The sequence below is a fragment of the Arachis ipaensis genome, chromosome B10 (assembly GCF_059453495.1).
Source record: "Arachis ipaensis isolate K30076 ecotype BB chromosome B10, ASM5945349v1, whole genome shotgun sequence".
In the NCBI taxonomy this organism is placed as follows: domain Eukaryota; kingdom Viridiplantae; phylum Streptophyta; class Magnoliopsida; order Fabales; family Fabaceae; genus Arachis; species Arachis ipaensis.
This window is the reverse complement of record NC_142435.1, coordinates 108,527,565-108,543,555: the sequence shown is the minus strand read 5'-3', so window position 1 is coordinate 108,543,555 and position 15,991 is coordinate 108,527,565. Positions and strand designations below refer to the sequence as shown.

The 15,991-nt window shown below is 37.0% G+C and overlaps 1 protein-coding gene across 1 annotated transcript; it reads right to left on the bottom strand.

The window, feature by feature from the left end:
* Positions 1–12,022: 12,022 nt before the first annotated feature.
* Positions 12,023–15,317, bottom strand: LOC107622348 (plant intracellular Ras-group-related LRR protein 9-like). The gene is made up of 3 exons (XM_016324209.3): positions 14,425–15,317; positions 13,346–13,512; positions 12,023–12,993 (listed from the first exon to the last, which is right to left on the bottom strand). Exons 1-3 carry the CDS (start codon positions 15,172–15,174, stop codon positions 12,354–12,356), a joined length of 1,557 nt encoding a protein of 518 aa, XP_016179695.2. The 5' UTR covers positions 15,175–15,317; the 3' UTR covers positions 12,023–12,353.
* Between the last annotated feature and the right edge of the window lie 674 nt (positions 15,318–15,991).

Sequence of the window (15,991 nt, the reverse complement as noted above, 5' to 3'; positions counted from 1 at the left end):
AACCCTAACTCACTAGATTTTTCGAATGCAATGAATGAATGTGTTGCTCCCGAATAAAATAAAGCATTTAAAATTTGACCAACCATTTCACAGTTACCTCAGATAAGTGTCTCAGATCCCTCGACGCCAACAGCCGAGGTGGTGAACACCCGACCAGACTGCTATGCTTTTCCTGCACCTTGCTTCTGCTTCTCCGGATAGTTTGCGGCTTTATCCCCCATTTTACCACAAGAATAGCACAACCTCCATCCGGCCTTGCATGGGGCTCCCAGATGGTGACTTTCGCACCTAGCACAAGCTTGCTCATTCTGAGGCTACTTCCCAAAACTTTTCCCTTGTGAGTTGTTGTTGTTGGTCCTCCTGAAAGAGCCTCCCCGCTTGAAAGGCGGACCTCTAGGAGCAAAGCTCTTTCCACGGTTCTGTGGGAATGGTCCCCTATGGCTTCCTCTCTCTGTAGCTGCCTTTTTCTCACATTTTTCTGCAACCCTGCTCTTATTCACCAACTCTGAGAAAGTTCTGATCTCCATTGGTCCCACTGAGCTAAAGATATCGCTCCAGAGTCCTCCTTCATACTTAATGCACTTCCATTCCTCAAAGTCTCCCGGAGCTCCCTGACACATACGGGAAAACCTAAATAGCTCATCAAACTTGTCAGTATACTCGGATACGGACATAGTACCCTGCTTCAGCTGCAGTAACTCGAGTTCCTTGGCTGTCCTGGCAGAATTCAGAAAGTACTTCTTATAGAACTCATCCTGAAAGGCATCCCAGGTGATAGGGTCATCACCCTGCTGTAGGAGACGTTGAACTCCTTGCCACCAATGTGATGCTTCCCCAGTTAGCAGATAGGTAGCAAACTCAACACACTGCCCTTCAGGTACCATTTGTGCTTGCAATGCTCGCTCTATAGCCTGAAACCAGGTATCGGCTTCAGTCAGGCTAGTGGTTCCCTTGAACTTAGGTGGATTAACCTTCAAGAAGGTTGCCAGTGTCATCGGGCCCTGAGCTCCACTTCCCTCATTGCCATGGTTGTTCATCTGTTGTCCAAGGGCCGCAGCAGTGGCCTGCATAGCAGCAGCCATATTCTCTAACGCCGCCATAAAATCTACCGAGTTATTTGGGTTAGCTCCCAGTCCCTGAGTACTAGTATGACCTCTCCCGCAACCTCGACCGCGTCCACGAGGCGCCATCTGGTTCCTATACACACCAAACATTCAATATCAAGTTGATCAGTTTCAATATCGGAAGTCTAGTGTTTCAAAGTCCCAAATGCATGCTCATGAACGTTTATGCCAGTTATATCAATTAGATATCCTAATAGCACATATCACACATACAGAGAATGCACAAAAGCATAGTCAGTCCGTCCCTCAGGCAATACAGGAACGAACTGCTCTGATACCAAAATGTAACACCCTACCACACAGAGCCTTATGCTTAAGTCATAAGACAGAGGTGGCGAGGTATTACGACCTCTAAAAATAAAATTTAGAACATATAGTATTGTGAAGAATGATTATAACTAGGAGCCTTTGAAGAAAATGGATAAAACAAAAACATTAAATAGAAAAGCGCAACACTCCGATCGATAACGTGACAAAACACATAAAGGATGGACTAACGCGAAACCATAAACAAGAGAGTGCCAAAAATACGAATATCAAAACTCAAGATCCGGTTGCGAAGATAACTGATCCGAGCATAAGAGTATACAAATATATCTATAAACATAAAGTAGGAAATCCAAGGGAAACCCCAAGGACAAACTAACAAAACCTGTTCTCCAAAACAACCTCTAAGAGGAGTCAAAACAGTATATATATACATTATTTAGTGGAGATAAAAGTATCTAAGTGAAAACATGAAACCAAAGTAAAGTCCCAAAAACCAAGGATCTTCGCTAATCCAGAAGTCTCCAGCATGCCTCAGCGAGAAGCCTCACGTCCTGCATCTGAAAATCACAAAATTTGCATGGGTGAGAACCGGAGGTTCTCAGTATGGTAATAGTACCCACATATCTAACATGTAATGTCCTGGAAAAGCCGAAGGCAATCCTAGAACTTCCACCAGATAAATCAAAGCTTATAAACAGACTAAACCATAAATGACAACTGACTATAGATCTTCAGTCTAACTAACATTCCCCTTTCTAAATCCTGCAAACCTTCCAACCACCAGCAGTAATATAATATGACAAACACAATTATATCAGACAAGAAGATATACAGATAGGAAATATATATGACATTTAGACAAATAGCAGGTAATATGCAGTCAATTAGGCAAATCCAAACAATTCACATAGTATGCATATGATGAATGCATGTCCTAATAGCTGATGATATCGTCTGTCGGTTATATAGCCAACCCGACAAGTCCTGGTAGCTAACCATTGGACTGTCCCTCTGTTGTGCATCCTCAACTCGAGTTATACTCAATCATAAATCATAATTCATATCCAGCACCCTCACCGGTGTATATACACGGGGGCGAGCTCATCCGAAACTTTCACAGTGTCCGGCCACACTTACGACATAGGGTCAGCAGAGTATCGAGTCTCCACCTAGAGCACCTGGTGGCTAGCTATTGCTTTCTCCCAGGGAAACTCGTATCTCAGATAGTGGAAGTGCAAGATTCACATTTCATTCAATACGCATATATGCAATCATACTCAGCCATAATTCAATAATAGCTCAGCCGTAACTCAGCCATATCTCAGCCATTCAGCTCAAAATACAATCCATAACTAGCCAATTCATTAACAATTACAGCCCTTCGGCTCATGGCATATCAAGCACTTCCAAATTCATCCTCCGTATCTCATACAATGATCCTTGATCATCATTCATCATTAATTCTCCCCTTTCTTCATTCACAAGTTACCACATTTCTTAGCTTCATACCATTGCTAGGCTTATCATAATGATTTAAGACATAAGGGGTGAGATCGGAGGCTTAAAAGTATGAAATTTGGCTTTGAAAACTCAAAAATCAACTTTGGGATGAAAACATGGTCACGCGTGCATGTTGCCCATGCGCACGCGTGGATGGAAGAAAAGCCAAGTGACGCCTACGCGTCAGCCACGCGTACGCGTGGGTGCGCTTTTTGTGCTCCAGGCACAAAACCAGCAAAACTCTCGAGAATTTGGCTGGGCCAATTGAATTCGCTCATCGATGCGTACACGTAGGCCACGCGCACGCGTGGGTTGTGAATATTTGAAAACGACACGTGCGTGATGAGCGGATAATTTATACGCTTTTTGACATTGTTTTTAGTATGTTTTTAGTAGGATCTAGTTACTTTTAGGGATGTTTTCATTAGTTTTTATGTTAAATTCACATTTCTGGACTTTAATATGAGTTTGTGTGTTTTTCTGTGATTTCAGGTATTTTCTGGCTGAAATTGAGGGACTTGAGCAAAAATCAGATTCAGAGGTTGAAGAAGGACTGCTGATGCTGTTGGATTCTAACCTCCCTGCACTCAAAGAAAATTTTCTGGAGCTACAGAACTCGAAATGGCACGCTTCCAATTGCGTTGGAAAGTAGACATCCAGGGCTTTCCAGAAATATATAATAGTTCATACTTTGGCCAAGAATAGATGATGCAAACTGGCGTTCAACGCCAGCTCTCTGCCCAATTCTGGCGTCCAGTGCCAGAAAAGGATCCAAAACCAGAGTTGAACGCCCAAACTGGCACAAATGCTGGCGTTCAACTCCAAGAAGGACCTCTACACGTGCAACACTCAAGCTCAGCCCAAGCACACACCAAGTGGGCCCCGAAAGTGGATTTATGCATCAATTACTTATTTCTGTAAACCCTAGTGACTAGTTTATTATAAATAGGACCTTTTACCATTGTATTAGAGATTTTTGGATTATCTTTGAATCTTTTGATCATCTTTGGACGCCTGGTTCTTAGATCAGAGGGGCTGGCCATTCGGCCATGCTTGGACCTTTCACTTATGTATTTTTAATGGTAGAGTTTCTACACTTCATAGATTAAGGTGTGGAGCTCTGCTGTTCCTCAAAGATTAATGCAAAGTACTACTGTTTTCTATTCAATTCATCTTATTTCGCTTCTAAGATATTCATTCGCACTTCAACCTGAATGTGATGAACGTGACAATCATCATCATTCCCCATGAACGCGTGCCTGACAACCACTTCCGTTCTACTTTCGATTGAATGAGTGTCTCTTAGATCTCTTAACCAGAATCTTCGTGGTATAAGCTAGATTGATGGCGGCATTCAAGAGAATCCGGAAAGTCTAAACCTTGTCTATGGTATTCCGAGTAGGATTCAATGATTGAATGACTGTGACGAGCTTCAAACTCGCGATTGCTGGGCGTAGTAACAGAAGCAAAAGGATAGTAAATCCTATTCCAGCATGATCGAGAACCGACGGATGAATAGCCGTGCCGTGACAGGGTGCGTTGACCATGTTCACTGAGAGGATAGGATGTAACCATTGACAAGGGTGATGCCTCCAGACGATTAGCCGTGCCGTGACAGGGCATTTGGATCATTTTCCCAAGAGAAGACCGAAAGTAGCCATTGACAATGGTGATGCATTACATAAAGCCAGCCATGGAAAGGAGTAAGACTGATTGAATGAAGATAGCAGGAAAGCAAAGGTTCAGAGGAACGAAAGCATCTCTATTCGCTTATCTAAAATTCTCACCAATGATTTACATAAGTATTTCTATCACTATTTTATTAATTATTTTCGAAAACCCCATCACTATTTTATATCCGCCTGACTGAGATTTACAAGGTGACCATAGCTTGCTTCATACCAACAATCTCCGTGGGATTCGAGTGTTACTCACGTAAGGTATTACTTGGACGACCCAGTGCTGTTGCTGGTTAGTTGTGCGAAGTTGTGAACCATGGTATTGGCACCATGTTTTTGGCGCCATTACCAGGGAAAGAAAGAGCGATGAATTTTACATAATCAAAGTGTAGTCACAATTTCTGCGCACCAGTGCGCGTCGGCCACGCCTACGCGTGGGAGTGCGTTCTGCCAAAAATTTTACTAAGTTAAAAAGTTGCAGAATTCACAGTTTCATACCCCAATCTTCCGATGGACATAACTTCTTCGTTTCAAATTATTTTTCACCCGTTCTTTGAACGACATAAACATGTCGGATCCAATTTCATTTCTAAACAAGTTTTTCACAAATCAGGGATCAGGAGTCCAAGTTATGCTCCGTCAAACTATGCCTAAAAACCACATTTTCATACAAAACCACAAAGTGCCATTTTCAAAACAAACCAATTCCAACCTTTTTTGAAATCAACCACAACATACCAAAAACCAACCTCAAGCCTCCTCAACTCATACATTGACATTTTTATCAAATCATAACCCACCAATCCATCATTTTAACCAATCTCAACCAAGTAACTCAACTTCAAACACAATATCATAATATACATAATTTCTCATCCCAATTCCCAACAATACCATTTCCAATCAACCATCAATACACACAATCAATATCACCCTCACCATCAACATGGCCTCACCCACAATTCAACCTCAATTAATCATTACTCATATATCAAAATACCAATATTCATAATCACATATATGACCACACAATATATATATCAACCATTCAACAACATCAACCATTCAAATCCTATCTTAAGGACTATAGCCTAAGTTTTCACACCACATTACATTTTAGATACAGGAAACCGAGACCATACTTTAGCCGCTTTTCGCTTAAACCGGAATACCTCCAAACCACTTTTTCACAAGCTCACTAAGCTTCCACACCTCCAAGAACATATTTTTAGCACACCAAAGCCCTTCTCTAAGCTTTCCAAAACCTCAATCACTCTTCAATATTCACATACACACTACCTAAGCCAAAATTATCACATCCAAACACAACAACTCAATACCCAACATCATAAATCAATAAATTTCACTAGGGTTGAGAATCTTACCACACCCAAGGTTCAAAGAGACAAGATTAATCTTCTCCTTCAAGAGAGTTGAGTCCTATAACATCAAAGAGTCCAAAATCTCAACACTTTTCTCCATAAAATTCGAAATTAAGGGATAAAGAACTGAACTAAAATAGTGGCTTACTTCAAGAACAAAGTAGTGAGTTTTGTAGAGCTCTTCGCGGTGAACGCGTGGCCATAAACGGTACAGCAATCGGAGTTCTAGATCAAAAGTTATGGTGGTTTGAAGATCAACCAAGGGTTAGAACTTTGAGGGAGTGTTCTTCCCCCATGTTCCTCATTTCAGTGTGTATGAGTGTCAAGTGAGGAGAGAGAGTGCTGAAAATTAGGATTTTAGGTTTAGTTTAGGTTGGGCTAAGGGTCCAATATGGGTCCGGTTGGCCCGGTTTGGCCCGTTCGATCCAATCTTGGTCCAATTTCTATAAAATTAGTATCGAAATTCTCGTCTCAATCTCCTCTATCATATAAAGCCATGGAAATAACATTTTTGGCTTTCTAGAATAATTTCTCATTTATGGGTTAATTAGTCATTAATTAACCGGGTTTTACAAAATCAAATTCCAAAACATAAGAATTTTCATATTTAAATCGACTTTAAAACATAATTCTTTTCTTAAATAAATTACATTCAAAATATAATAATTTTCTTAATAAGGTAAGTTGAAATATAATTTATTTATCAGACATTCAATTGAAAACATAATTTATTACTTTTAAAATAATGCTACAAACAAAATATCAGATTTTATAGAAATTTCAACAGCATCTCCCCTAAAACATGGACTTTGCCACCCTTTTTGGATCCCAACCAAACCAATCATCAACTCTTTTTCCAAGTGATTCAAGACCAAATCAATTTTCAACAAGTAAAATTCAGACTTCAAATACTAAAATTCTTTCAATTCAAAACAACCAAAAACTTCCATTTTGGACAAAATCAGACATTATTTCAATTAAACAGGCAACCATATTCATCCAATACAAATCAAACAATTCATAAGACTTACATAATCACCAGAAATGCATTTCGCACATCATATCTATTTATAACAATTCCAATTTAAAATGAATTAGTTTTTATAGACAGCCCCTACCTCGACAAATCGAAACCATAACCCAAAACACGTCAACGAAACCTTTTCTCTCAACCCAAAACCAACAGCAACCGTAAACTCAGTCCATGATCACTTTCGCAGCACTCACAGCAACTTAAAAGCGATATGCAACGGTCAGAACACGACCCTAAGTTACCAAAACCTCAACGTTTATAACCAAACATAACAAAATACTAACGCAGGGGTTTCCAAAACATAAACACTTACCAAAATAAGAAAAACAAAACAGCAACGATCTCTGAACTGATCTAACGGCAGCCCCGGCAGCCATCCCAAACAACAGCGGCGACCAGAACTCCGGCGATGGTGATTGTAACAACCACGCAGCGTTAAAAACCTTCCCGGAACCCAAAAGAACAGAAACTAAACTTAAAATCCCTTACTGGCAGTGGTCATCAGCGACGGCAGCGGGGTTCTCCGACGGCAAGAGCTTGGCGGCGCACCCCCATAAGCGGCGACGAGACTCGCGACAGCAGCTGGGTGCAGTGGCAGGGACAACTCCGCGACGGTTCTTCTCCTCCAGTGTGGCTCTCTCTCCTTCTCGCGACAACGCCGACGACGTTGGCGACGTGCAGACCGGTGACGACTCCGCACGGACGGCGACTTGGTAGCGCGACTCCTTCCCCCATCGCGGTCCTGTCCCTCGCCTCAGATCTGATCCGCGACAGCACAGGGACGGCGGCGCGACTCCCTCTCCTCGCGGCTCTGGTTCGTGCTCTTCCTCCTTCAACAGCAACACACGACGGCGGCGACGGGTGGTGGGCTGGACGCGGCTGGGCGGTGACGCGACGGGCATGAATGGCGAGCCCAAGGCTGGCGGTGGTGGCATAGCTCCTCGCTCTTCTCTTTTCCTTCACTGATCTCTCTTCCTCTCTGCTCTCCCCGTTCCCTCTGTTCCTTTTCTTTCTTTGGGGGTGTGTGTGTGTTGAGAGGGTGAGGAAGAGTGACGGTGGGTGTGGGTTGTGTGTGTTATGTGTGTGGGTTGGGGAAGCTAGGGTTAGGTAAAAAAAATTAGGATTTTGATTTGAGGATTTTGGGTTTAATTAGAGTAAGATAATTTTAATAAAATTAGGACATAGGGTATAAATTTAAATTCTAATTAAATACTTAAAATTACTTCAAAAATATTATTTATTATATCAAAATATTAATTAATATAAAATCGAATACTTTAATTAAAATTATAAGATAATAAGATTAATTTCCTTTATTTCTAAAATTTAAAGTATTGAATTATAAAAATATTAACTATTTAAATTAAATTATATAAAATTCTTATTATTTTATGACTGTCAACTTTATAATCCAAATATAGAAAATAATTCAATAATTGTATAATTGGATAAGGATCTTAATTTATTTCAAATTCAATTAATCAAAACTTACTTTAAATATTCTTTAATAAAATAATTTCTGAAATTAAAGTTACAAATAATAATTAAATTTAAAATTAGTTTATAATAAACTTTTTTAAAAATTTTGGGTCTTACAGTCGTAATATTTTTGCTATCGAAATGATACAGTCAGAAATATGATGTTCTAATAGTGAGAGTATTATATTATGCCAAACTTTTTTCTATTTTAGGGTTTAGAATTTAAAATTTAAGTATATATTTCGTGTACAAATCTAATAGTTTTAATTATATTTTTAACGCATTATTTCTTTTTATACTTCAAATGTAAAGTTTGACGTGATGTTCATGTATAAAGGTTAGTGATGGATATCAAGTTAAAGAAATATTATTCTACAATGGCCAAGGATCGGAGAATTAGTCAAAGATAATAAGATCATTATTTATACTCTATATATATATATATATATATATATATATATATATATATATATATATATATATATATATATATATATTTTAAGCATTCAAATATAAATTTTACCTAGTTTAAAAAAATCGCGAGTTATGTTATTAATTGTGCATATTTAATGGATGGATGCAGTATTTTATTGTGTAAGTTTTAAATTTTGTAGAAATATTTATATAATAATTATTGCTGGATTTATTTTATAGGTTTCGTGAAACTAAGTACCGTTTATCAATTGAACGATGATCTATTTATCAGAAAAAAGTCAAATGTGAGGTCATATATTTAGAATTTAGAATTTAGGGTATAAAATTTAGGGAGTATAGTTTGGAGGTCATGAATTTTTTGTTAAAGGTTGTGATTTTATGAATTATGATTTAGAATTTAAAAATTTAGGATTTAGGAATTTATTGTTTAAAATATGGTAGTTAAGGTTTAAGATTTTCTGTATTAGAGTATGTAGTTCAGGATTTAGGAGTCTTTGGTATTTAAGGTTTAGAATTTAGGAATTAGAGACTTAGGGTTTAATTTTTAGGATTTAGAGTTTAAGATATAGAGATTAGTATTTAGAATTTAAGAATTTTTATATTAAGGTATGTGATTTGTGGATTAGGATTTAGGATTTAAAATTTGTAGATTAAAAGGTTTAGGATTTAGTGTTTTGGGTTTAAAATTTTTTTACCTAGGGTTTGAAATTTAAGAATTAAAATTTAGTATTTTTTGGATTAGAATATGTGGTTTATGATTTAGAAGGGTTTCGTATTAGGATTTAGGGTTTAGTATTTACAAATTAGGAGTTTGGTCTTTTGCTTTTAGAATTTAAAGTTTAAGGTATAGAGTTTAGAGTTTAAAGTATAAGATTTAGTATTTGTATTTTTAAAGTATAATTAAGTATAAATATAAAAGAAAAAGAAATAAAAAATATCAAAAATTACTGTATACTTAAAATAGTTTATTCTCTCTTTATAACAAGATTTACTCTGTAATTATATTATAATAATTATGATTTAAAAAGATTTACTCAATTAAATATTTACATAAAAATATTTTATGGTAATTATATTATAACTATTTGTCCAAAGGACAAATGGCTCTTCTAATTAGAGGTAGTTGAATATAAAGGTAGTTGATTAATTTAAGTTGTAAACGTAATGTAATTTTATAAAAATTAAATGAAAGAGTAATGATATAAAAAAAGAAATAAGTTAAATTTAATACTCACAAAGATAATGTAATCAGAATTTTTATTGAATAATTTGAATTATACAAAGAATATAAAAAAAAGCTCAACAACGATAGAGAGTATAATAAAGGAGAGTGGGTATAAATTCGCATGCCTACAACTAAACCTAATTCATAGAAAAACTAATGACAAGTATTACATGAATTTTTTACAATTTTGTCCCTAGTTTTATTATTCTAAATGCTCTTACTGTTTGCAAAATCTTGTGTGATATGCTCTTGTTTAGAATTTAGATACGGCTGACACTCATCTTGTGCTCCTGTTGTTTCAGTTGAGAGATGTTTTCCAGATGTAGCTGCTAGTAGGGCCTCCGTTTCAATACAGTTTAACAATTATTGACTAGGTGAAAAAGGATTTTTTATAATTAGTGTTTAGCTAAGAGAGAGTATATCTTGGCCCTCAAGCCAGAGCAAAATGACCTTTCTGCAATCTGAATACAATGCTCAAGTTCCATGCCACATCAAAAGAATCTTGCGGCGATTTCCGACAAAACTCGGCAACACCAGCACCGTGACCCACGTCACTATGATGGCTCGGAGAGCCCACACCATCACTGATGCCACATCGGCAGCCACTGCCACATGCGCAAGAGACCGTGGAGCTTCCACATAAAGCCTTTCAGCTTTCCGATCATCGCATAAAACATGGACAACAACATAGGACACGGTCAAGACTACCAACAGTGATACAGTTATGATAGAGTTAGTCATACTTTGCATGCTGCTGGTAGGAACAAGAATATGAGGCAGAGGCTAATAATCACAACAATTGGGGTTTATATTTATGAGGAAAATGCTATTTGTACACCAAAATCAGTCACTAAAATCAGCCACCAATGTATTTGTGTATAAATACATGTGTAGTTTAATTTATTTTCAATGTGTATTTGTATTTCAATATGTATTTTATACTAGTGGCTGATTTTGGTGTACACGTAGCATAACCCATATTATGAACTTTGGTCTATCTTTTATTGTAGTATGTATGTGGTTCAAGTAGTGTTAGGTAATAAGTGATGTAGCAGTATATATAACATGTGTGGTTGTATGAAGCACTACTGGAGTTATAATGTAACCAATGTGCGTCCAACCTCAAAGGGAACTTTTTTTTCTGTCACAGCTTGAAATTCTTCCAATTAATCACCATCAAGATTACACCCGCGTTATGTGATAAAATAATAAAGGTACTCTGACAAAATTCTAGAATTCACAGACCATATTTACACTGTTGTTTTCACTTTTGGACTAAGTTGTATGTCTATAAACATCAGACTTTTCTTAAGGATACACATATATAGTACTCATCAATTTAATGCCTTTGCCATATCTAAATTCCTACAAAAGTACGAAGTCCCTCAAAAAGCGCAAATTGAGGGCAAAGAAAAATATAGCTAGAACTGAGTTGCTGATTATGTTAAAGAAAGAATCATATGAAAGACGACAAAACACCAGTTGATAGAATCAGATACCATGCTTGAATTTAAGTTGGGAAAAAGGAATATGCTAATCATTGATATAAAATTTGCTCATAAATACAAAGTTTTGATACTAATTTATAGATAGCATTATTTGAAATTAAATTTATATTATTCATTTGCCATTTACGTTTTCATCTCTTCTTTCCAGCTTAAACACCAGGGTTAAAGATTTTCACATGAAATTAAATAGGTATAATTCTCCATGACCTATTCAATCATTAATCTAACTTTAGAATTCCTATAAATTTGGAACTCATCATATGGTGCAATTAGTTGATTAGTCTTTAATTAGTTTGTTATTAGAAAAGTTTGTTGATCTAGATAGAGGACATTTTAGTATTCAGGTTATGTGTATGTGCAGAAAATAATATAAACCAGTTAAAATTAGTGATAACTCATTACTACATATAGGCAAGACTAGTGTAAAGATGCCATAGCATTATTGCTTTTAGTTTCAGGCATAAGCTCTCATAAATTATGCAGGGAAAACTGAATAGTAAAAGAACAAAACATAAAATTACAAATTCAGTCTCATTAGTACTTGCTTGCAAAACTTCTTTATTCAGTGATCTAATAAAACCAAAAAGTTGCCTTAACTTCCACCTTCCACAAGGCAAAAAGGATGCACCAACACCAACAGCAATAACTGATTAGCAATAGATAGTAACAAGTGTTGACAGAAAGTTCCCAAAATTTCAAGGAATGCCTCTTAATAAGTTTATAGCTGCTGATTGAGATAAGGGTCTTTGGGAGTTTTAGGGGATATATTTCCAAGAATCTCACTTACATTGGTAGATGCATTCTTCAACCAGGAAGTGCTTCGTGTTAACCATCCGTTATCTGCTTGTTCTTGTGCTTCCTGCAGCTTGCTTTGTCTTTCTTCTTCCATTTTATCAATCCACCTTTTGGCCATGAAAGTCTTTATGGCTTGCACACCTTGACCTACAATCTCCTTTGGTGGCAATTCAAGAGGGTTCTGCTCTAAGTTAAGCTTGGTCAAGTAATGAAGGCTGCCGAATGTATCGGGGAGCTGATGAATCTGGTTGTTGCTGATGTCCAATTCCCTGAGGTTAATCAGATCACCAAATGTCTCTGGAAGTTCTTGGAGGTCGCTGAAGTTACTGCCAAGGTTGAGAATTTCAAGATTGGTTAATTTCCCTATTGCCTTTGGAAGGCCATTTAGCTCATTGAAGTGAGCATCCAGGTAGCGCAAGGACTGCATCTCACATATGGATGAGGGGAGGGAACGGAGCTTGTTCAATTGAACTGAAAGCTTCTGTAAGCTCTGTAATTCATATCCAATGTTAGTTGGCAAATATCCCAGACTGTTAAAGCTCGCATCTAGCTCCACCAAAGACCTGATCATTTCATATAAGTAAAATCAGTTCGATCAATGATAAGTTTTACATCAGTAACAACAAACAGAGTTGGATCTCACTATATGGGGCCTGCTGCAGATAAGTTTTACATATGGAGGGACAAAACCTTGTGAGTCAAGTTACTTCGTCAAGCTTGAGTTTTTGGAATAACATGATATGTCATTAAGTTTTAAATTAAAACCTTTCCATGAATTTTATCATGTATAGCATCTACCAATTTTATATGATCTCAAACCAAGGTTATAATCCAAATTGATGAAACAGCCAACAGTACATAAACAATGACGCTCTTATGAATTCAAGTATAGACTTCTATCTTTCACATGCATACCTGCACTTACAGATGGAATCAGGAAGGGAAGTTAGCTTGTTTGTAGATACGTTGAGGATTTTAAGCTTCTGTAGCAAGCCAATCGACTCTGGTAGTGACTCCAAAACATTTGATGACACGTTAAGCTCTTCAAGATTTTCCAATCCACCTATTGATTCCGGAATTACCTATTTGGCAGCAAAGAATTATAGTCACATAAAAATAGCTAGGAAGTACATACTAAGAGAATCAATATTCCCAGTATTATTTTAGACATATCAATGCAGCATGGGAAAGCCTATACATTCAAGATAAAAACCATAAATTCACTGTCAATGACCGATGCAAATTTCTAGAATAATATTAAAGATTAGCACTCTTATTTCTCCATTCTTGCATATTTGATTAAGATAAAAAATTTCACGTGAAAACAATGCCTAGCTAAATTAACTTGTCAAACCAGGCTTTTATACCATTCAGTCTCTTATTTGCAAACTTATAACTATTTGCACATTTATAAACAGTTTGTAAAGAATGACAATTTAGTAATAAATTTCCAAAAAGAAAATAAGCAAGATGGTATATAAATACCTATCAAACCTTAAACAAAACAGTCCGTTAGCTCGCATCAACTTTAGTTGGTAACCAACAAGAGATGCAACAAATTGCAATTAACTAGCAATTTTTCTTTTTGAATTTTCTCTTTAGAAAAAACTTGAATGCTAATTATCATGGAAAACATTCATATTAATAATGCTACACATTTGTAAAGCTTTTTAGAATTCTCATGATCTTGTTTCTAAAATTTAAAATTATCTCAACTTATAGAACCTATAAATAAGTCATCATGGAGTTCATTGTAACTAACTAACAAACATTTTAAATTCCACTAGTCTTTATACTTTGTCCTTAACCCATCAATAATATAACTATCAAATTTCTCAAACCATTTATCCAAATTATTTATTCATCAAAATTATCCTCATTACAATATTCAAGTTCATAATACACTCAACCAATATCAAACTATTTCATAAACTAACCATTCAAAATGTAAAAAAAAAAAAATCTAATGAAAAAGACATGGAGTGCGTGGTTACCGAAAGCTGGTTGCCGGAAAGAAGGAGCACCACCAAGCTCTGAACACGTCCGAATCCCACCGGTAGAAGCTTGAGGTGGCGGCCAGAAAGGTCGACTCTCTCGACACCTTTCACGTTAGCCTCCTCCAGTATCCAGTTAACTTCTTCATTGACCTCATCCCCTCCACCAGCACCATCATCATCATCGTCGTCCACCTTTCCCTTCTCATAAATCTTGACCAACCTCTTCTCCGCATCGCTGAGCAACTTCTGGTACGCAGCATGCATCTCTTCCAACTGTATGAGGGACTTGTACATTCTCATCTCTTGCTCCGCGGCGTCCTTGCACTCCTTCTCCCTCTGAGCAATGTGGTCGCGCCACATGGCAGGGGAGGACTCCGGGGGCATTTGGAGGGCGACGATCTCCTCCAGCTGGCGATTGAGGTGGGCATCGATGTCAACGAGCTTGGTCTTAGCATTGTCGATCTCCTCGTGTGTAGGGCGCTCGCCGATGAGTTTGAGGACTTGTCGGGCTTGGGAGACGTCGGCGATGGCACGTGTCATGGAGGCGAGGAGGGCAGGGTCAGTTAGCTGAGGCATCTGACCTATGATCTCGGAGTGGCGGTGAGGGTGGGGTTGTTCAACGTCGAATTGGGATTGGGAATTGGTGGCATTAGTGGGGGAGGTTGTGGTTCTTGGACTGAAGGAAGGGAGGCGGGACATGACGTAGGAGAGGATCGGGAAGTTTCCTGGGTGGGGATCCATGGTCATGGTGAGACAAATGTAGGTTCAGAGATTGTTTATTGTTCGTGTGTGATGTAGTTTCTGGAGAATAATGCAGGAAAAGTTCGTTGAGATTGGGATCGGTATGGAAGAAAAAGGTTAAGTGATTAATTAGTTAGTTAGTTTGTTTCGAATTGTTGGTTGATGCGGGAGTACGTAAGTGGACTGGATCAAATTGCATTATTATTAAGCACCTAGGATTGCCTCACGTGGACGTAACCACAGCAACCAAGGTATTCATTTTAAATACTAGTCCAATCCCCCGCGTCTTGCGTGGTAATAATTGTAATAAATAACTGCATCAATTAAAGGTACTAAAAAAACTTAATTCTTTTTTATTAAATTCTTTTTAATTTAGAAATAAAAAGTCCATGTACCTTTTTAATTAATCATAATGCAAACCTTTTAAAAATAATTTTTTATCAAAACCTAAATTGATTAAGACCTGTATCAAGTTTAAATACGGTTAGTGTCGCTAAGAATCAATAGCTATTTTGTATTAAATAATTTATATAAGTAGTCAAACTATTGAATAGTTTTTTTAACTTTTTTTATAACCTAATTTTCTATTTTTTAACAACTTTATTTATAAGTATGTGAATTTTTTTTAAAAGAAAACATATACATACGTAATTTATCTCATTATCTAGTAATTATCTCTAAACACTAATAACTACTTTTTTATCAAAAATAATAATCTCTATAGATTGACTCTCATTTTTATTATCTTTTCAAGAAGTATCCACAACCATAACTGAGACATTCATATCTTTATTATGGACAAAAAATTTGACTATTCTGCTGC

Excerpts from the sequence above, each read along its gene's own strand:
- LOC107622348 (XM_016324209.3), bottom strand. The coding sequence starts at position 15,174 with ATGACCATGGATCCCCACCCAGGAAACTTCCCGATCCTCTCCTACGTC. Across the intron at positions 13,513-14,424 it reads TTTCCGGCAACCAGCTTTCG|GTAATTCCGGAATCAATAGG; the intron begins GTAACCACGCAC and ends GCTGCCAAATAG. Across the intron at positions 12,994-13,345 it reads GATTCCATCTGTAAGTGCAG|GTCTTTGGTGGAGCTAGATG; the intron begins GTATGCATGTGA and ends TGAAATGATCAG.